Here is a 20,578-nt window from a genome sequence, read left to right as displayed (position 1 = left end):
AGTCCCGTAGGTCCGAAGCTCAATTTTTCTGACGCAGTTGAGGTTTGGAAACCAATACATTTGATAAATCCGTACATACACCGGCCCCTGCTCTAGCATTTCACGGTCACTGTCGCCCTCTGCTGGCCACGTTGGGCATCAAGCAATGAAATCTGATGATATTCTTGCAGCTGAAGCTGGAGGAGCTCCACGTGGTTCTCAGGTCGCTCTGCCATGTCGGTCCCTGCCACCCCATGGATTGTAGCTTCCAAGTCTCCTCTGTCTGTGGAACTTCCAAGGCAAGAATACTGGATTGGGTTTCCATTTCCTCCTCCAGGAGAAGCTCTAAACAGTCGGCAGAAACAACGCCTGGAGCTGACTGTGACTCAGATCAACAGCTCTATATTGCAAAATTCAGGCTCAAATTGAGGAAAGTAGGGGAAACAACCAGGCCATTCAAGTATGGCCTAAATCAAATTCCTTATGATTATACAGTGGAGGTGACAAATTGATTCAGGGGATTAGCTCTGACAGACAGAATGTCTGAAGCTCTAAGGATGGAGGTTTGTAACTTTGTACGGAAAGTGGTGACCAAAACCATCTGCGAGAGAAAGAAATGTAAGAAGGCGTCTGACCTGGCCTTACAAATAGCTGAGAAAAGAAGACAAGCGAAAAGCAAACGAGAAAGGGAAAGATATACCCAAGAATTCAGAATTCCAGAGAATAGTAAGGAGAGATAAGAAAGCCTTCTCTAGGGAACAATGCGAAGCAGAGGAAAACGATAGACTGAGAAAGACTGCAGATCTCTTCAAGAAAACTAGAGGCGCTAAGGCAATATTTCATGCAAAAATGGGCAAAATAAAGGACGGGAAACATAAGGACCTAAAAGAAGCAGAAGAGATTAAGAAGAGATGGCAAAAATACACAGTGGGACTGTACAATAAAGGTCTTAATGACCTGTACAACCCAGATGGTGCGGTGGTCACTCACCTAGAGGCAGACATCTTGGGCTGTGAAGTCAAGTGGGCCTTATGAAACATTACATTAACCTGGGAGGGCGCCCCCCCAGATTGCTCCTCCTGCAGGTCGGCCCCTCTCACGAGCCCTTTAAACTGAGGTAGGGGGAGGCAGGTGGGGGGAGAGGAAGGTGAGATGATGACATGCTTAAGCAGGAGCCCGCACCGCCCACACCAGCTCCACCGAGAGCAGAGCGGACCCCGAGCCACGGGCGGGCCGGCGCAGCGGGAGGCAGCAGGCAGGCTAGGCGCAGGATCTAGCCGGTGGAGCGCATCAGAGAGGGTGTGGTCCCAGCACCTGGGGAGGGGGAAACCTGGGGTGGGAGTCTTAAGGCCCTTGTTGGGAGTGGAAGTCCCTGGACAGAAGGGGAAGCCCCAAGTTGGAAGTAATGGGCCTTATGAAACATCGCTATGAAGTCAAGTGGGCCTTATGAAACATTACTAGGCTAGTGGAGGTGATGGAATTCCAGCTGAGCTGTTTCAAATCCTCAAAGATGATGCTGTGAAAGTGCTGCACTCAATATGCCAGCAAATTTGGAAAACTCACCAGTGGCCACAGAACTGGAAAAGGTCAGTTTTCATTCCAATCCCAAAGAAGGGCAATGCCAAAGAATGCTCAAACTACTACACAATTGTGCTCATTTCACATGCTAGCAAAGCAAAATCCTTCAAGCTAGGCTTCAACAGTACATGAGCTGAGAACTTTCAGATGTTCAAACTGGATTTAGAAAAGAAGAAGGAACCAGAGATCAAATTGCCAATATCCTCTGGATCCTAAAAAAGCGAGGGGATTCCAGAAAAAATATCCACCTCTGCTTCCTGGACCACATTAAAGCCTCTGACCCTGTGGATCACAACAAAAAGTGGAAAATTCTTCAAGAGATGGGAAAACCAGACCGCCTTTCCTGCCTTCTTCCCGCATTTCATGGCCAATGTCTCCCTCTGCCGGTCATGTTGGGAATCGACAGGGCTCTTGGACTCCCCGCCCAGGAGGGGGCACTTGGAGATGTCACCCTCCCCAGGTACCAAGCGAAGGTCAAGAGGCAAGTTAGAATCGGACATGGAACAACGGACTGGTTCAAAATTGGGAAAGGAGAACATCAAGGCTGTATATTGTCACCCTGCTTAATTAATTTATATGCAGAGTACATCATGTGAAATGCTGGGCTGGATGAAGCACAAGCTGGACGTGAGATTACTGGGAGAAATATCAGTAACCTCAGATACGCAGATGACACCACCCTAATGACAGAAAGTGATGAGGAATTAAAGAACCTCTTGATGAACGTGAAAAAGAGAGTGAAAACGCTGGCTTAAAGCTCAACATTAAAAAAACAAAGATCACGGCATCCACTTCATACTTCACGGCGAATAGATGGGGAACAGTGGAAACAGTGACAGACTTTATTTTCTTGGGCTCCAAGATCACTGAGGACAGTGACTGCAGCCGTGGAATTAAAAGACACTTGCTCCTCGGAAGAAAAGCTATGACAAACCTAGACAGTGTATTAACAAGCAGAGTCATGACTTTGCCAACAAAGATCCATATAGTCAAAGCTATTGTTTTTCCAGTGTCGTGTACAGGTGTGAGAGTTGAATGATAAAGAAGACTGAGTGCCGAAAAATTGATGCTTTAGGACCGTGGTGGTGGAGAAGACTCTTGAGAGTAACCTGGACGGCAATGAGATCAAACCAGAAAATCCTGAAGGATATCAACCCTGAATGTTCATTAGAAGAACTGATGCTGCAGTTGAAGCTCCAATACTTTGGCCACCAGATTCAAAGAACTGGCTCATTGGAAAAGACCCTGATGCTGGGAAAGACTGAAGGCCGGAGGATAAGGGGAGACAGAGGACGAGATGGGTGGACGGCATCATCGACTGAAGCCGCATGAGCTTGAGGAAACTCTGGGAGATGGTGATGGACAGGGAAGCGTGGCGTGCTGCAGTCCAGGGGGTCCCAAAGAGTGGGACACGACTGAGCAGCTGAAGGACAACAGGCAGCCCAGGGACCAGGAGACACAGGCAAGGCCCTGGGTGGTGGCGGGGACACTGTCCCCGTGACAGGACCTGCCTCCTTCCTATGGGGCAGATCTGCGGATCTGATTCAAGGCCCCCACTGGAGGCTGAGTCAGCCCCCATCAGGGACACGCGGGTGCCCAGGAGAGCACTGCTCGGGAACAAGTCTGACGCAGGAGACAAGGGCCTGTCCCTCATGCAGCTCCTCTGGCAGGTACCAGGCGTGGCCAGGACAGGTGGGGCTGGGGCCTGCCTGGCCCTTTAAGAGGGCCACCAGGTGGTGGGAGGTGGGAGAATTCCAGTTGCCTAGCAACAGGAGGGCTTGGTGTGTACTGTCTCCGGGAGACCAGAAGCCACATCCTGCTTGGGGACCCAGTGGCCAGAGCTGCCCTGCTGAGCGAGCTGAGCGGCCCCCCTCCCTCTCTCCCCACTCCCGCCTGTGCCTGGGTGGCGCCATGGCACAGACGGACATACTCCTGACCAAGGAGCCCGCCCCACAGACGGTGCCAGCATGCCAGCTGCCCCGCAAGCTGTACGATGTGGCCCGAAACACGGGCGCCCACACATCCTCGGGCCTGGCCACCTCCGGCTTCCGCACGGCCAAGTACCTACTGGACGAGTGGTTCCAGAACTGCTATGCCCGCTACCACCAGGCCTTCGCCGACCGAGACCAGTCGGAGCGGCAGCGCCACGAGAGCCAGCAACTGGCGGCGGAGACCGAGGCGCTGGCGCAGCGCACACAGCAAGACTCCACGAGGAAGGTGGGCGGGCGCCTGCAAGACACGCACGGCTGGAAGTCGGAGCTGCAGCGCCAGGTGGAGGAGCTGGTCTCCGAGACCGAGCAGCTGCTGGCCCAGAAGCAGCGGCTGGAGCGCGCCCTGGACGCCACGGCCGGGCCCTTCTCCATCGTCACCGACAACCTGCAGTGCCGCGATCGCCGCCAGCAACCCGACCTTGTGCGCGACTGTGTGGAGATCGAGCTGCTGAAGGTTCGGCTGCCCAGTCCATGGAGCCGCAGACCGGCCTCCCACCTCTCTCCAGGGAGCACGACCTTCCCAGTGTTCCCCCCTCGACTTGGCTGTGCAGAGCCTGGTGCCTGGGCACCCCTGGGAGCCTGCACTCTGCCCACGTGGGGACACTCGAGCACACGCCCAGGCACAGAGGGGTGGGGTGCCAGAACCAGCTGGTCCTGGGGCCTCCCCAGCTGGGGGCAGGGGCAGAACTCGGGCTCCCTGGAGGGAGGGGGGAGGGTGCCAGGTCTGGCCTTCCCTCGGCCTGGTTCCCACAGTGGGTGCTGGGCAAGGCTGAGCTCCCTGCAAGTTGGGCCAGTCAGGCCCTGCTGGGTGAGGGGCATCGTGGCCTGGGTGCCCCCCTGCACGGGGGTAGGGCTGGAGCCTGGTGCTTGTCCACTCGCCTGCTCCACCCCTGCTCTCACTCGGGGAGAGGCAGGGCCCAGGCCATGGTGGCATTCATCCCGGAATGTGTGCCGGGATGATGTTGGCCTGAGGCAGGACAGGGCTCGGCCCCCAGGAAACCAGGAAGGGCCTGAGCTGGGCCCCAGGGGCGGCTGGCTGGGGTTGGAATGCGTGCAGGCCAAGGGAGACCCTCCTGGTCAGGTCGTGGTGGCGCCGGTGCCTCCTGCCCGGCACCTGTTGACCTGCCCCTCTGGTCACCCTGGGTCATGCAGATGAAGCCCGACCGTGAGTTCACAGAGGCGGAGCCCTGCCACACCCCTACCCTGCCAATGTCTGTGCTGGAAATCCAGCCTCAGGCCGGCGTGCAGGTGTGGGCAGTGAAGGTGGGGCGGGGGCCTCGTGCATCCCACAGAGACCCGGCAGGACCTGTTCTTGGGGCAGCCCTGAAGGACTGGGGGTCACCCATGCTGGTGGGGAAGGGCCTCAGCTGTGAGCAGGGTGCAGCCACAGTCACTCATGAGACGTGGGGAGACACACACACACAGTCAGGCACCCGGGGACCCCCTCAAACCTGGGTGCCTCCCCTAAGCCCAGGCCCTTCCTCTGCCATCCCCCCACGGCCCCACCTTCACACTCATTCACTCAAGAACCTCCCAAGGCTCCAGGAGGGATGGCTCTGTTCTGAGCCAGGCCCCTCGCCCAGCAGTACATGGACAACCGAGTCAGGACAGGAAAGCGGGCCCATGGGTCAGAACTGGACACAAGGGCTTAGAGCCCCGTGGAGGGGAAGATTCAGATCCAGGGAGGGCTTTTCCTCCCCAGGAAATGAACCCGTCAGGGAGGCAGGAGGAAACACAGGGTTCTCATGTGTCCTGGGTGTGTGAGGGCAGTCCTGGGTGCGGACTTAGTTGACAGGGTCCTCAGAGGCTATTGCCGGGCTCTCTGGGGTCCGTGGGCAGGCGCCAGTGATGGCTCAGAGCCCGGGGGTGCTGCGTGCCCAGCAAGTGGGAACCACCATTGGCTGATGTTCCCCACAGCCCATAGAAGACCCCCAAAGAGCCCACTGCAGTGCCCCAGACAGGGTGCTCCAAGCCCAGAATAGATCCTCTAAGAGAACCAGGCTCGCCCCCACTTCCACCAGAGACTGGGGCCACAAGCAGGGCCCAGTTCCACTGGGCATCACCCGAAACTCTGCTCTTCCTCGGGGTTTAAGAGCCTGGAGGTCCTCAGACTCTCACCAGGAGTGGGGGTCTTCTCCCCTAGGAGGCCGAGCTCATCCGGAACATTCAGGAGCTCCTGAAAAGGACCATCATGCAGGCTGTGAGCCAGATTCGGTGGGTCTGGGCGGCCTCCAGAGCTGCCCTCGGGGTGACCCTGTCCTCTTACCCCTCAGGCCACTGTAGGCAGGAGGTTGGGTGACCCGGCCCTGAGGCTCCGAGAGGTGACGGACTGTCCCCGGCCACAGCCAGGAGCACAGGGCGGGGAGGGGGCACTGGGCAGATGGGGGTGGCCAAGGGGCCTGGACATCCAGAGCCAGACCAGCACCCCGGGGCCCACCGTCAGCAGATGAGGCCCCCCTGCCGCCTGGGGGCTGGCCGTGCCCGGCGTCGGGGTGCGCCCAGCTCCCCACCCGCCCTGACGCAGGCCCTGCCCGCTGTTCGCCCGCAGGCTGAACCGTGAGCACAAGGAAACCTGCGAGATGGACTGGTCCGACAAGGTGGAGGCCTACAACATCGACGAGGCCTGCTGCCGTTACAACAGCCAGAGCACCGACGTGCAGTTCTACCCGCACTCGGCCACGTTCGAGGAGAGGTGGGGCTGCGAGACGCCGCCCGGGCTCCCGTCCCTCCGCCGGGGGCCTCTGTGCGGCACTTGCGCTCCTGGGGAGGGCAGGCGCGCGGCGGGCCCCGCCCAAGGGCCGCGCACACTCGGTGACTGTCCCGGCTGGGCTTCACAGGAGGAGGCAGGACCTAGCACTGGGGCAGGGTGTGTGTGTGTGTGTGAGAGAGAGAGAGAGAAGAGTGTGTGAGAGAAAGTGTATATGTGTGTTTGAGCGAGAGTCTGTGAGAGTGAGTGTGTGAGAGTGTGAGAGTGAGTGTGCAGTGTGTGCATAACAGTGAGAGTGTGTGTGTGAGTGTGTGAGAGTAAGAGTGCGTATGTGTGAGAGTGTGAGTGTGAGATTGAGTGTGAGTGTGTGAGAGTGAGGGTGTGTGTGTATGTGTGTGAGAGTGTAAGAGAGGGTGTGTGAGTGTGCGTGTGTGTGAGAGAGAATGTGTGTGCGTGTGCATGTGAGTGTGTGTGTGTGAGTGTGTGAGAGTGTGTGTGTGTGTGTGTGTGTGTAGGGGGAGCGGGCTGCAGCTCCGCGTGCGGCCGGCAGGGGGCGCGCGGCCACCACCCGGCGCAGCCGCGGCCGTCGGGGCACAGGCGCGGGGACCCCCGGGCGGCTCAGGAGGCGCTGGGAGCTCGCGCAGAGACCCTACGGGCGCCGTCAGGGGCGGGGCACCGGGGCGCGGGGCCGCGGTGTGGCTCTCGGACTGCGAGTGGTCGTCCGTGCCAAGGCCCTGGGGACTCGGGGTGAGGCAGGCGCGGGGAGGTCCTGGTAGGTGCCCCCACCGACCGCGGTGTCAGCCCACTCCCCCACCCGTAGTGCCTCCACGCCCGAGACGTGGGCCAAGTTCACCCAGGAACACCTGTACCGCGCTGAGCGCGAGCGCCTGGCCTCGGTCAACCTGCGGAACCTCATCGACTGCATCCTGCAGGACACGTCCGAGGACCTGCGGCTGCAGTGCGACGCCGTGAACCTGGCCTTCGGGCGGCGGTGCGAGGAGCTGGAGGACGCGCGCCACAAGCTAGAGCACCACCTGCGCAAGGTGAGGCCTCGTGACTGAGCTCATCCCGGGGCCAGGCCACGCCCACCGCGCAGCCAGGCCGCACCCAGCCTATGACCTGGCCCCGCCAGGGCAGCCCCTGAGACTGGCAAAGACCAGGCTCAGAATGGGTAGCCCAGACCATCACACTCCCACTGCCCACTATGCCCTGGTTACAGCCTGGCCTGGCCCTTGCCCACCTTGGCCCTGTCCATCCTGAGGGAACCCTGGTCAAGGCCCCCCCCCCTCCCCCAGGGCCCTCATTAAGCTGATGAGAAGGCCGAATGACATTTGAGGATGGTGGCATTGCCAGCGGCGTAACTGTTACAGGGGAGGGCTGCAGGCCAGAGCAGGGAAGGTGGAAGGAGGTGGCAGGCTCGGCTATCTAGGGGGTGTCCCTGATGCTGGCCCTGGCTCAGCAGGGCCCTGACCCCAGGCTCTCTGGGTGACCTTTGCTGCCTTTGTCTCCACAGCACCTGACCAGGGTCGGGGTCTGGTGACCTCAGGGCTGGGGCTCTTAGGACAAAACACCGTGCGCTGAGCTTTGCTGTCCTCCCCCAGCCTCACCCTAGGCCTCTGGGTGCCCATGGCAGGGCTGAGGTGGCCGTGCACAGCCTCCCTGCTCCCACACTGCCCTTAGAAGCAGGGGTTAGGGCTTGGGGTGCGGGGTCACCCACGGGGCCATCCTGTGTGGGTAAGACCCAGAGGGTGACCCACAGGCTGTCCTGTGTGCAGACGCTGCGGGAGATCACGGACCAGGAGCACAACATCGCGGCGTTGAAGCAGGCCATCAAGGACAAGGAGGCTCCTCTGAAGGTGGCCCAGACTCGCCTGTACCAGCGCTCCCACCGGCCCAACGTGGAGCTGTGCAGAGACGCTGCCCAGTTCAGGTGCTGCGGCCGCAGGGGCCTCCCTGGGCTGGGCCGTCACCCTCCACCACATGGGTGCCGTCCACCCGCCCCCAGGCCTCCTCAGCCTCTGGGGCCCCCTTGAACACCCTCCGACACACAGCCCTGCAGATGTAAAGAGGAAAGACGCCGGCCCCCACCTCACCCCCACCCCACACACTGGGCTCCCACATTCCCTCTCCTGCCCCAGCCCCACTGGACACTGCATGTCCTTTGGGGGGACACTGTGTGGGTCTCTGAGTGTCAGGGCCGGCCACACTCCCCACTTCACCCTGGTCTGGAATCTCGGGGTCTGGGAGGCAGAGCTCCCCAAGCCACATGGCCGCCCCGACCACCTGTCCTGGCCCTCCACACCTCTGACGTCAGGGTGGATGCACCTACTCCTCCCAGCCTGGGTCTCCCCTGGGGCTTTGAGGGGTCCTTCTATGGCCGAGTGTATTGAGCAAGACACCCCGCCCAGGTCCCCAGCCTTTGAACCCGGGGCTGCCCCCTTGGCGCCCTCAGCAGGCCCGGCGTCCAGGCTGGCCCCGCTCAGCCCACCTCTGCCCACAGGCTGATGAGCGAGGTGGAGGAGCTGAACCTGTCCCTGGCAGCGCTGAAGGAGAAGCTTCTGGAAGCGGAGCAGTCTCTGCGCAACCTGGAGGACACGCGCATGAGCCTGGAGAAGGACATCGCGGTCAAGACCAACAGCCTCTTCATCGACCGCCACAAGTGCATGGCCCACCGTGCCCACTACCCCACCGTGCTGCAGCTGGCCGGCTACCAGTGACCGCCAGGCGCAGGGCCCACCCCTCCTCGAATAAAGAGCATGTTAGCTTTCTACTCAGGGTGCGCACCTGGGCAGGTGGGCTTTGCCTGTGGACCCCATCATTCCCGCCGTGGGAGGCCAAGGGTCTCCTACCTGTCCCCTGGGGACAGGGGTCAGTCGAGGTCCCCCTCATTGCCCTCCACTGACCACCTGGGCCACCTGCCAGACGCTTCCGGGGGAGCGTCACCTCCCATCACCACTGGTCATGGCCTCTGGGCCTTGCACTGGCGGCTGAAGCTCTATTCTTCTTCACCATGCCCTGGACGGTCACCGAAGGCCGGCTGGCACTCCCCTCTCATTAGCGGGGGCGTCAGAACGTGATGCTGGCCCGGCTACCCCCAAGGGACTTGGCCCCTGGGCTGCACACTGCAGGCCTGGGGCAGTGACCACCCAGGGAACTGTGGGACCGCTCCCTGCCACCCCCACCTGGCGTGGGCTCTGGGCACCAGAGGGCACACCTGAGCTGGGGGTGGGGGTGTCCACGGCTCTGGACAGAAGTGGGCGCTGCCTCTGGGGCACCCCCCAAGCAGCACCAGGCCTTCTCTCTCCCCCTCCGCTGAGGCTCTCTCCCTTTGCCCCCCGCTGACGAGCTCAAGGGGGCTGCTTCCCTCCCCAACAGCAGCTCATCAGCAGGACTCGGGCAGCTTGCATTAAGAGGTCAGGAGATAATAACCCAGCCGCACACTCGCAGCTCTCAGACCCCATTATCAGCCAAGGCCGCGCTGTGCGGAGCCCCCATCAGCGCCCAGGGCCTCCGTGTCCCAGCCCCCACCCCCCACTGGGGCCGCTGACGGGGAGCCAAGTGGAGGTGCTGTGCAAAGCTCATTATCTCCACGGCCCGGGGGCTGGGCACTCATTGTTCGCAGTTGTCTCATGACCACCCGTGAGGCCGGAAATCTTGTCCTCTTGTAGAGACAAATGACCAGGCCGTGGAGCTGAGGGATGGCCCTGGGCTGCTCGGCAGGTTCCCGAGGCGGTTGCTGCATCTCTCTGGGGAGTCAGCAGCCCTGGGGAGGAGGCAGACAGCTGCGCCCACCCCCAGGGATTCAGGCCCTGCAGGAGTGGGGAGCTGGAGGCACAGGGCACACCAGGGCCCTGAGGGTAGCTGAAGCCCGTGGACACTCTGGCCACTGCTGAGTCCCTGGTGCCCATTTTACAGATGGGGAAACGAGGTTGGACGCAGGGAGCAGTGGAGCTCGCGCGTCTACCTCTCTCTGGGTGCCCCAGAAGCCCCTGAGACGAAAGTGGAGCAGGCAGAGAGGAGCCCCCAGCCCACCCCTGGGCCCAGCACCTCTGGCCGGAGCCTGGGTTAGCCCAGCCCTGGCGGGGTTGGGGGGGGGGTGTCTGCCGAGAGGCCTCCCATCCAGGCCATCCGATCCGGATTCCACAAGAACGTGTCCTTGCTCCAGACAAGCACAAGGCGTGGGGGCGGCTGAGCACTGCTGTGTGAACCCTCACCTCCAGGGGCTGGGGGCATCTGGGACCCAGCTCCAGCTGGCGGGCTCCCCTGACCACAGCCCTCACCCGCTCTGCTCTCCCCAGGCTGGCATGAGAACCCCCCACAGGCGGGGTCCCCTGTCTCCCCCTCTACCTCCAGCCTGCCTCCTCCATGGTCAGCAGCGAGGAGGGCACGGGGTGCCTGTGGGGAGTGCCGGACCCTGGGCTGTGCCCAGATCCACAGGGGCGAGCAAGCCAGCCCCAGATGCCTGCAGCCTGCCTCCCAGAAGGTGGCCCCAGCTCCCCAGGCCACGTCGGTGCCCCGCTGCCAGGCAGCCTGGCTTGGTGTGGTCGAGCAGCGGGGGATGCTTCTCAGGGAGTCACATGGCCTCGTGTTCAGAGGCCGAGGCACCAGGCGCTGCCCAGGCCCAAGCAAGCATGAGGCCAGGCCCTGGTGTAGTCACAGCCCCCGCCTGCCACTGCCCGGGGCACCCTGTGAGTCATTCCTGCCGGAGGGGGCTGGCATCACAGGGACATAGCCCTCATCCCCTGAAAGGCTCGGCTACTGCCAAGGGCCCCCGACAGGGTATCACAGCCTCTCCGCTGGGCGCCACAGCCCTGCTACGGTGTGGCGGGAGGCGGGGGCAGACACCACAGCCTGGCCAGACGCTGCCCCCCACCCCTCAGCGCCACCCGCCAGGCCCAGCCCTCACGGCCCAGCCAGAGATGGGAGGGTGCCACTGTCACCCAGTGGGCTCGGCACCGGCGAGTGGTCTGTCTCCAACTTTGGCTTCCGGTCTCATTGCCAGTCTCCACTCAGCCACTGCTCCAGCCTCCCCGACTCTAAGTCATCGCACCCCAGATGGCAGCCAGCCTCACAGTCCCAGCCTCCCCCGGCCCCCAAGCCCCGCCACGACAGGGCTGGGGGAGGACCCTGGAGCCCCCGAGGCGGGGCTGTGGCAGGTGGCAGGCCGGGCGGCGGGCAACAGGGCCCCGTGAGCCTCCTGCCGGGAGCTCGGAAGCTGGCCCGAGGCCTGTTGGTCTTGGATGGCCCAGAGGGAAGCCACGGGTGCCTGGGGCGGGCATGAAAGGGCTCTTTCACCGGCCGCTGCGCAGAGACGCCGGAGACCGCCAGGCAGGCAGCAACACCCAGTCGTGAAATGGTAATGGGCAGTGGGGGTGGGTGGTGGTCTTCACAGCAACCTTGAGCAGGGCCTGGGGTTAGGGCCCCAGCAGCACAGGCCTGCCTGCCGGGGTGGCTGCCCAGGAGACACCCATGCCGGTCCGTTTCCTCCATGGGAGGGGTCCAGGAGAGTCCTGCAGGGTCCAGTGTGGCTCAGGGGGTGGGTGAGGGTCTGCGAGGTTTGAGAAGGAGGTGGTAGAGACAAGGGGTCCCATCTGCCAGGAAAGCTCAGCCTGGGAGTGGGTCTCAGACTACATGAGAGGAAGGCCTGCATCTTGGGCTGCAGTCCTGAGGGCTTCCTGAAGAAGGGGCCTGGGTACTTGCTCAGGATGGCCAGGATACAGGGAAGAGTGAGGACCCCGATCTCACACACCTGCCCTTGCAGGAGACCAACCCTGCCTGAGCCTCTCGGATGCAGCCCTTGGGAGAACAGGGCAGGCAGAGTCCATTTGCCAGGAAAACTGAGGCCCGGGCCCATATGGAGCTCACCCAGGGCCCCCAGCAGCTGGAAAGTGTGGCTCCACCTGGCACTGATGGGCCCGGGGTTAGGCAGGGTCTCCCGGGGGAGGGGACATGGAGACCGGAGGCTCAGGACTGGCAGGGATTAAAGATCAGCTTCTGTACAGCTGGGTGGGGGCCGGGGTAGCCTCCCCGGTTACCCTCCCTCCTCCTAGGGGGTCAGGATGTACATGTCCCCGCTGCCCAGCAAGGCAGCCCGGTAGAAACTGCCTCATGTCGGGCCCCATCCAACATGGGCACAGGGCCCAGGTCCCGGCTGCCCTGAGTGTGGGGTGTGGGGTGGGGAGCATACCCTTCCCTGAAGTAGCCCCTCCTGGAGGGCTCTGGCCAGTCCCGGTGAGGGGGGCTTGGGGGTCTGTTTCAGAGCCCCCATCCCCACTCAGCACCCCCTCCATCTGCCGGGTGTGGGGTTTCTGGCCATGGGGGCTTTGGGGACCCAGACTCCCCAACTGCAGGCACTGAGGGTGCCCACTGCCACCCAGAACTAAGGCCTCAGGGAGGGAGGGGCACGAGCAGGGAGCAGCGCCCAGGAAGTGTCAGCTCCCACAGGCGGCCGCCTCGGCGCTTGCTGGGGCTCCGGGAGGGCGGTGCAGGGCCCTCTCAGCAGTGGTGGCCCCCAGGCTGTGTCAAGGAGGAGTCTCAGATCCGGGGAAGGACCCATCAGCGGTGTCAGGGTGGGATGAGAGTCCAGGAGGGGCTGACAGGGCTCTCTGTGCGGGACAAGGCTCTGGCCGACCCCACCGCAGCCCCCTCAAGGGGTCCCAGCTGTTCCTCCCCACCCAGGCGGCTCCCTGGGCCCCCCATTGTCTCCCCCACACAGGGGAGCTGCCAGGCTGCCGTGGGGGCACGGGGGGCTCAGCAGGGCAAGCCCTCCACTCCCTGCCTTCCTCTCACACCCTTTTCCTCCCCTCCTGCCCGGCCCCAGGCCCTGGCCTGGATGGTGGCCCCTGCCCTCCTGCTGCTCCTGGCGCTGCCTGCTGGGGCCTGGCGTGGCCTGGGGCTGCCTCGCCGGCCGTGTGTGCAGTGCTGCCGTCCAGCCTGGCCCCCCGCCGCCCCCGGCCCAGGTGCCCATGTGAGCGACGGGGACACGTGGGCGGGGCTGCCCCGCCTGCGGCCCACTATTGACATCTCGATTCTCAAAGGTGAGTGTACCCGGAGGGGCGGCCTCCTCTGCCCCTGGCCCTACAGGGACACCTATGCTGAGGGGAGGGGACAGGGGGCCCCAAGGGGGCAATGGATGGGTGCCTGCTCCCTGCTCTCCATGGCCACCCCCCCCCCCCCAGGTGGGCAGAGGGTGTCCTGGGGAAGGGGCTGTGGACAGGGGGCCTGAGGCTGCCCTCAGCCCTGCCCCTAGGGGAGGGGAAGGGTCCTGGGTCCCCTCTGGGGGTGAGAGAGGCAGGGCTCTGGGAGGGCCTCACCCTGGGGCCTGGACTGCCGGCTGCACTGAGCTTGAACCCCAGTGCTCTCCTTCAAAGACCAGTTCAGACCCTTCCTCTGGCGGCTGCCTGACACCCCCACCCCCGCATGATGCTCAGCACAGACCCCCGAACAGCCAGGCCCTCGGGGTGTGGCTTCTCTCTCTTTGCTCCTTGGAGGGTGAGTTAGCGCCGCTCTGAGAGAGGAGACTGAGGCCCACAGAGGCGAGGCCACGTGCAGGGCCACGTGGCCAGAGAACCTGACCCTGCGGGCCCTGACCAGGGGCTTCTCCTCACACCCCACCCCTCCCCGGCAGGTGAGAAGGGCGAGGTGGGGGTCAGAGGTCGCTCTGGCAGGAGCGGGAAGGAGGGCCCGCCCGGCTCTCGGGGCCTCCAGGGCCGCAAGGGCCAGAAGGGGCAGGCGGGGCTGCCGGGCGCGCAGTGCCCGCGCACCTACGCGGCCTTCTCGGTGGGCCGGAGCGAGGGGCTGCACAGCGCCGACGCCCTCCAGGCGGTGACCTTCGACACGGAGCTGGTCAACTTGGACGGCGCCTTCGACCTGGCCTCCGGCCGCTTCCTCTGCACCGCGCCCGGCGTCTATTTCCTGAGCCTCAACGTGCACACCTGGAACTACAAGGAGACCTATCTGCACATCATGCGCAACGCGCACGCGGCCGCCGTGCTGTACGCGCAGCCCAGCGAGCGCAGCGTGATGCAGGCGCAGAGCCTGCTGCTGCCGCTGGCCGCGGGCGACGCTGTCTGGGTGCGCATGTTCCAGCGCGACCGCGACAACGCCATCTTCGGCGAGCACGGCGACCTCTACATCACCTTCAGCGGCCACCTGGTCAAGCCGGACGCCGAGCTCTGATGGCCCCGGCGCCACGCCAGCTCCCAGGGCCCAGCCTCCTGAGCACCCCCCCGCCCCGCCCAGGATTGGGGCCAGCTGTGATTAAGCGCCGCTCGCGTGCACACGCTGAAGTGGAGGGGCCGGCAGGAGCAAGACAGACCCACCAGCCCTGCTAGACACGGACCCCAACCGAGGGGTCCCAGCAAGAAATTCCGGAGCAGACCCGCGTTGCGTTCGGGCGCGCGGCGGTGGGCGGGGTTGGGGCGGGGCACCTCCACCCGCTAAGGAGCTTGGCCCCCTGGTCGAGTTCCCTTTCCTCTTATAAAGGCTGTGCCAGGCCCCGCGCTGTGAGAGAATTACAAAGCACCTACTGGGTGCTGGGCTGGACGCTGGGGAGGCTCCGCGGGAGGAGTGGAGCATGCTGAATTCCAGGGTGCTCAGGGCAGCAGAGGCCACAGGACCAACGACATGGAGTAGGTGGGCAGCCGACCAAGCCAGAACAGGCCTGGGTGAGCACACTGACATCCCCGGTGGGTCGATTTTCTGGGGCTTGCGGCATCCCCGGGTCTCTTAAGTGGGCTGGGAGGAGCATTCGCGCCTGAGCCCGGGGAGCCCCAGACCCCTGGGGTATCACCTCCCACTTCCATATGCTGAAGCTAGCCCTGGCCAAGCTTTCTCCACTGGAGGCCTCGGGCCGCCCAGCAGTAGGAGCCACCAGGCCGCCCGCCCTCCGTTCCGCTCCGAGCCTGTTCCTTTCCTGCCACGTGTCCTCCGGCCATTCTGGGGCCTTCTGTCCGGCCCCTGTGGCCCCACCGCCCACCGCCTCCTCTCTGGGCCCTCCCCAGCCTCCCTTCCTGTGGCCGCTCCGCCCAAGTGAGGATGCTGAGCTGGTGAGGATGCTGAGCTGGCGAGGCAGCCGGGGCCCTGGCGGGAGCAGCGTCTGGAGTCACCAGAGCCTGGCATGCTGGCTGAGGTCCTGGGCCAGGCGGATGTGGCTGGAGCTGCAGGCTGGCCAGACCGAGCCTGCTGGGGCTGCCAGGTGATGAACACGCCGGGGCCTCCACCCTGGAGCCCTGAGCCCACAGAACACTGCATGTCGGGTCCTGTCTCCTCCTCACGGCCCCCCCGCCCCGCCGCAGGAGCTCAGTCCATCCTGAGATGGTCTCTGGCAGACCTCCCCAGACCATGGTCATCTGCTGGGGGGCTGGGGAGGGGGTGGGGGCCCCTCGTCCCCGTGCTGGGGGAGGAGACACAGCTGGGAGCACGGCGCTGCTCCTCCGCCGCACGGAACCCCGTGACCCTCAGGAACATCTGCCCTGAGTGAGGCTGGATCGGGAGCGTCCACACACACCCGTGGGCAGCAGGGCCCACCCTCCCAAATTCCCAGACCGGGGCGCCCTGGAAAGGTGGAGATTTTGAGGTCCAGCGAGGATGTGTAGACCCCCAAGTGCGTGTGATTCCAGGAGCTGGATCCCCCTCAAACAGGGCTGACTCTGTAGTGTGGCCTGGGATGGGGGGAGGGGAGGCCCCCACTGAGGGACTACTGGGACTCCGAGTCTGCAGGGAGAGGGGGCTTTCAGCCAGCAGCCTTCTGCAGGGACTCAAGGGCTGTGACAGTCCCACCTCTGAGGCTGGCTCTCAGGCCAGCTCTGGACCAGGGTTGGGGGCTCCTGGGGTCGCAGGTATGAGGCCCAGGTATGAGAGAACACCCCAGGAGGAAGCTGGGACTCAGAGGCCTGAGTCCCTGAGCTCAGGCCTGGGCGGGGCTGGGACCCCAAACCCCCAGCACAAGCAGGGTCTGTACCCCAAGATGCAGAGCATGGGGGACAAGGTTCACAGTGATGCCCACCCCCAGGAGCCCCAAGGCCCAGCTGGGCCTGGCTGTGGTGCAAGGCAGGGGGCCACAGGACTCTGGGGGGCTTGCCATAGCCGAGGGGTTGGGAGCTGAGTGGGGCACCCTGGACTGGTGAGCCTGGCCCCACTGAGAGTAGAGGGTGTGGAAGAGCCCGCAAGGAGCCAGAGGGCGGCCCTGGACACCTCCCCAGCCCCTCCTGAGACCCGCTCGGTACTGCCCACCCCCACCAGTGATGCTGACTTGGGCCGAGGAACCTCAGGCTGCACTTTGGCCCTTTGGCCCGAGCCCTTTTATGGCTGGAATAACTGGACACGCCCAGGGTGCCTGGCAACCAGGAGGGCATCAAGAGCTCTAAGAGGGGCCGTGGGGGCCGAGGGGGGGTCCCACGGCAGAGATAAAGGCACCCACACAGGAGCGTGAGGGGTGGAAGGACCTCCTTCCATCCTCCCAGGTCTGGACTCCCTCCCCCCAACTGGAACCCCGCCCGCTGAGTGCTGCAGGCCAGCCTGGCTGGGCGGGGGCAGGAGGGCCGCCCGGCCCAGCAGCCCGGGCAGAGCCGGCTCTCTCGGGCTCCCCGTCTGGCCTCAGGATGCACTGGGCCCTGAGGGTGCAGGGATGGGGGGCGTTTCCATGAAATCTGCGGATCCGCTGGCTGCTGGGCTTCCCTCTCACCTCACTCCGTTCGTGGGGCCTGGACCAGAGGCACTGGGGTGGCTCCACTGAGCCCCCGGGACAGCCCTGCTCCCCTTGCTGGCCCAGAGGGCAGAGCAGGCCAAACAGACGGTGTCCGATCAACTCCAAAGTCAAGGCCACCCCCACCCTCAGAGAGCAGGGGCCAGGTGGGGGCTCCCCTGAGTGCGAGCAAGAACCGTGTGGAGGCTACTGGTCAGAGCCTCCATGCCTGGGACACTCCAGGGACACGGTGGGTGGGTGCTTGCCCCCCCACCCCCGGCTTAGTTAGAACCCACGACTGAGAATGGGTGGGGTGAGGGGAAGGCGTCATGTCCACAAAGTGATGAGAAGCTCCAGACTCAGGAATCCGGGCCTGCGCTGCTCACTCAGGAGACGAGAGGGTGAACAGCATCCTCAAAGCACCGCACGATGGGCTAGGGTGGAGTTGGGGGGACCAGGATGCACCTGCCCCCGGGGAAGAGAGCTGGAAACGAGCGGAACACGGGGCAGCCCAGAGGCGGAATCCTATGGAAGCCGTTTCTTGTCTCAGTTTTTATCCATTTGGTGGAATTCCAACAAAACATCCATCTTTAGAATTTGGGTGAAAGTCATACACCATGAAATGTACCATTTTAAAGTGACCAAAGTCGCTCATGTTCGACTCTTTGCGACCCCACGGGCTATACAGTCCATGGAACTCTCCAGGCCAGAGTACTGGAGTGGGTAGCCTTTCCCTTCTCCAGGGGATCTTCCCAACCCGGGGATCGAACCCAGGTCTCCCGCATTGCAAGCGGATTCTTTACCAACTGAGCCAGCAGGGACACCCCAAAAGTGAACAACTCAGCATTATTTAGGGTGTACAAGGGTGTCCATCTGGAGAGCCTCCTTTCCAAGTTGCCTGGTCATCACCATCATCTGTGTCCCTCCTCTGGGCAGGGCCTCCAGAGGATGCGCGGGCAGACAGGTCCACTGTCCAGGGGGCCAAGGAGCCACAGCACAGCTCCTGGGGGCCTCGGCCCCTCTCGTGACACCTGCACCCACTGGACCCCTGCCTGGAGCCAGGGACCCCTCGGCATGTCTCCTGGGGCCTCAGCTGGGAGGGTGGGTCCTGGGTTCCAAATGGGGAGAAGTCAAGGGGCTCTGGAAGCTGACCTTTCCTCTGGCCACCCTCTCAGGCCTGATGACCACCAGAATATGGATCCCTACAGGCCAGGTCACCTTCCAGGTGCCACGTGGGTGGTGGGGGAGAGGACGGGCCCTAAGCCCCCAGGATGGCTGCTGCCCTTGGCCGTAGGGGGACCCTGGGTCCACTCTGCAAATGTCCTTTCATTAAACCCTCCTCAAGCTGCCCAATGGAGGGGCTGCCTGTTTCCTGGGCATGGGGAGAGGGAGGACCCATGGGGGCACAGGAGACACTCGGGGTGCAGAGCAGAAGGGAATCGGGCCAGTCCCCGCTGCCCCGCGGTCAGTTTCCTTCGCCTGGACAGCCAGCCCCTGTGGATGGCCCTGCCCCTCCCCTCCTGCAGTGCCCCTGCCCCTGCACCCAGGCCTGGCGCCCCATCGCTGCCCCCGTGGCCGTGGCCACGGTCTGCCGTGTGCGCAAGTCAGAGAAGAGACTTGCTGAGAAGGAGACTCAAGCCCCCTCCCCAGAGGCAGGAGCCAGGGAGGAGGTTTGTTCTGGCGGAGACCCTCCCCCCGGCACCGGTCAGGACCCACGCAGGTGCCAGGTGGAGTCCCCAGAACCCCGTCAGCGCAGACACCGCAAGTGCACAGCTGTCACCACCACGGCCGGGCGTGCAGCCCAGGGAGTGGGGAGGGGTGAGCCTGAGCACAGGGCGGGGGGCAGCAGTGGGGACCCCCTCAGGTTCCCGGACAGTCACTGGACCTTCAAGGGCAGGACTCCAGCTGGACAGTGGCTCATGGTGGTTGGACCAGCCCCGAGGAGCCAGGCCAGCACGGAGAGGAGGCGGCAGGCTGGGCTGGACCCGCGGGCTGGGCTGGAGGAGCCACAGCCCCAGCGGCCTCCCCAGGTCCCCAGCCCGCCCAGCCCTGAGGCCCTGGCTTCCACAGCGGGAACAGGCGACCAGCAAAGACCCTGTTCTCAGTCGGTCAGCTCCCTGACACCCCCAAAGGGCATCCCAGCTCTCAGTCCCCAGACTCCGTGGGAAGCTCTTCCTGGTGTTTACCCGCGGCCTGCCCGCCTCTTGTCCCAAGACACCCCAGGATGGGCCCCGCTGACCCCTCCAGGGATGCCCTCCCTGAGCCCTCAGGGTGGGCCATAGCACGGGCTCTGCCCGTGGGGGCTGCACCACGGCCCCCCGCACCCCCCGCTGCCTGGCAAATAGCCAAGCCTCAGCCCATCCTGATCCCGGAGGCAGCCTCACCATGCCCTGCGGGCCGGATTTCCTGAGCAAGGTCACTCTGGGAGCCACTGGAGCCCAATAGCCAATAAAGCCCATTGATGCGGAGAGAGAGACAGTAAAGCAGGTCACCCCCTCCACTGAGGGTGTTTGTTCTGCCCTCCCCACCCTGCTCGGGGCCTGGGGCCCCAAGACCTGCAAGCAGTGTGGTGCTCTTGGCCCCTGCAGCTGTCCCCAGCCTGTGTTGGGCGGGGAGGGCAGTGGACGGGCCAGGCTGCATCCCCACACCCGCTGTGCCATGTCCACAGCTCCGTGGGCTCACGTCCTTCTGGGACACTCCTGTCCCCGCACCTCGACAGGCCCTCGGGGGTGCCCAGGTGCTCACTCTCTCCTGTTCAGTACCCCCCACCCAGGGCTTTGGGGACTGTCCACACTGGCCAAGCCCAGTCACCAGTTCCCACTCAGACCCAGGGTCCAAGGGCCACCTGGCATCTCTTCCTCCACCTGTTGAGTCCATCAGGCCTGGGCACACACAGGCACACACATTCACATGCGCACACACAGGTACATTCACAGACACACACACTGTCACACGTGTTCACAGGCACACATTCACACACAGGCACACATTCACACGTGCACACACAGGCACACACACATTCACAAATGTGTACACACAGGCACACACATGCACACACATGTACACAGAGGTACACATGTCTATACATGCATTACACAGGCACCCACAAGGGGGCACATGCACACACACCCACACATGCGTGTACACACAGGCACACGCGTGTACATGCCAGCACAATGTACACGCACAGGTACACTCGATTCACATATGTGTGCACACATGTACACACATGTGTGACACCCACACGCAGGCACATGCACACACGCACACACACTCAAATGAGTGTATACACGTGCACACACAGGCACACACACCCAGAAGCAGGCACATGGACAAACACACAGGCATGTCCCCACACACCAACATCCTCACAGGCAGGACTGGCGAGGGCACTCTAGCGTCGGCACCGCCCAGGGAGGGAGCTCGCCATGTCAAATCAATTGGGAGAAATTGACCCGAGCAGATATTTCCTTGCCATCTGCTTGCTCGCCAAAGTCATTCTGAGCAGATGGACTTTGCATCCAAGCCCACAGGCGGCCTGACCGGCGGAGGGGGGTGACTGATCAAACGGACTTGTTTCTCCCAGGCACCAACCCCTGCACGGGAGGCCTCTCCCCTAGGCCCGGGCGGGGAGGCTTT

The 20,578-nt window shown here is 63.5% G+C and overlaps 2 protein-coding genes across 2 annotated transcripts; both read left to right on the top strand.

Moving 5' to 3' along the window:
- Positions 1 to 3,361: 3,361 nt before the first annotated feature.
- On the top strand, positions 3,362 to 9,025 carry TEKT4 (tektin 4). Its single transcript, XM_015103974.4, has 6 exons — positions 3,362 to 4,002; positions 5,692 to 5,762; positions 6,097 to 6,240; positions 7,076 to 7,298; positions 8,031 to 8,185; positions 8,756 to 9,025. The coding sequence occupies exons 1-6, from the start codon at positions 3,469 to 3,471 to the stop codon at positions 8,970 to 8,972; spliced, it is 1,344 nt and encodes a 447-aa protein (XP_014959460.2). The 5' UTR covers positions 3,362 to 3,468; the 3' UTR covers positions 8,973 to 9,025.
- A 2,537-nt stretch (positions 9,026 to 11,562) lies between these two features.
- On the top strand, positions 11,563 to 19,884 carry C1QTNF8 (C1q and TNF related 8). Its single transcript, XM_027961365.3, has 3 exons — positions 11,563 to 11,611; positions 13,076 to 13,292; positions 13,883 to 19,884. Exons 1-3 carry the CDS (start codon positions 11,609 to 11,611, stop codon positions 14,431 to 14,433), a joined length of 771 nt encoding a protein of 256 aa, XP_027817166.2. The 5' UTR covers positions 11,563 to 11,608; the 3' UTR covers positions 14,434 to 19,884.
- Positions 19,885 to 20,578: the final 694 nt, after the last annotated feature.

This window comes from Ovis aries, chromosome 24 (assembly GCF_016772045.2).
Source record: "Ovis aries strain OAR_USU_Benz2616 breed Rambouillet chromosome 24, ARS-UI_Ramb_v3.0, whole genome shotgun sequence".
Lineage (NCBI taxonomy): Eukaryota > Metazoa > Chordata > Mammalia > Artiodactyla > Bovidae > Ovis > Ovis aries.
Note: the sequence above shows the minus strand (reverse complement) of the source record. Positions and strands in the feature narration are given on the sequence as shown.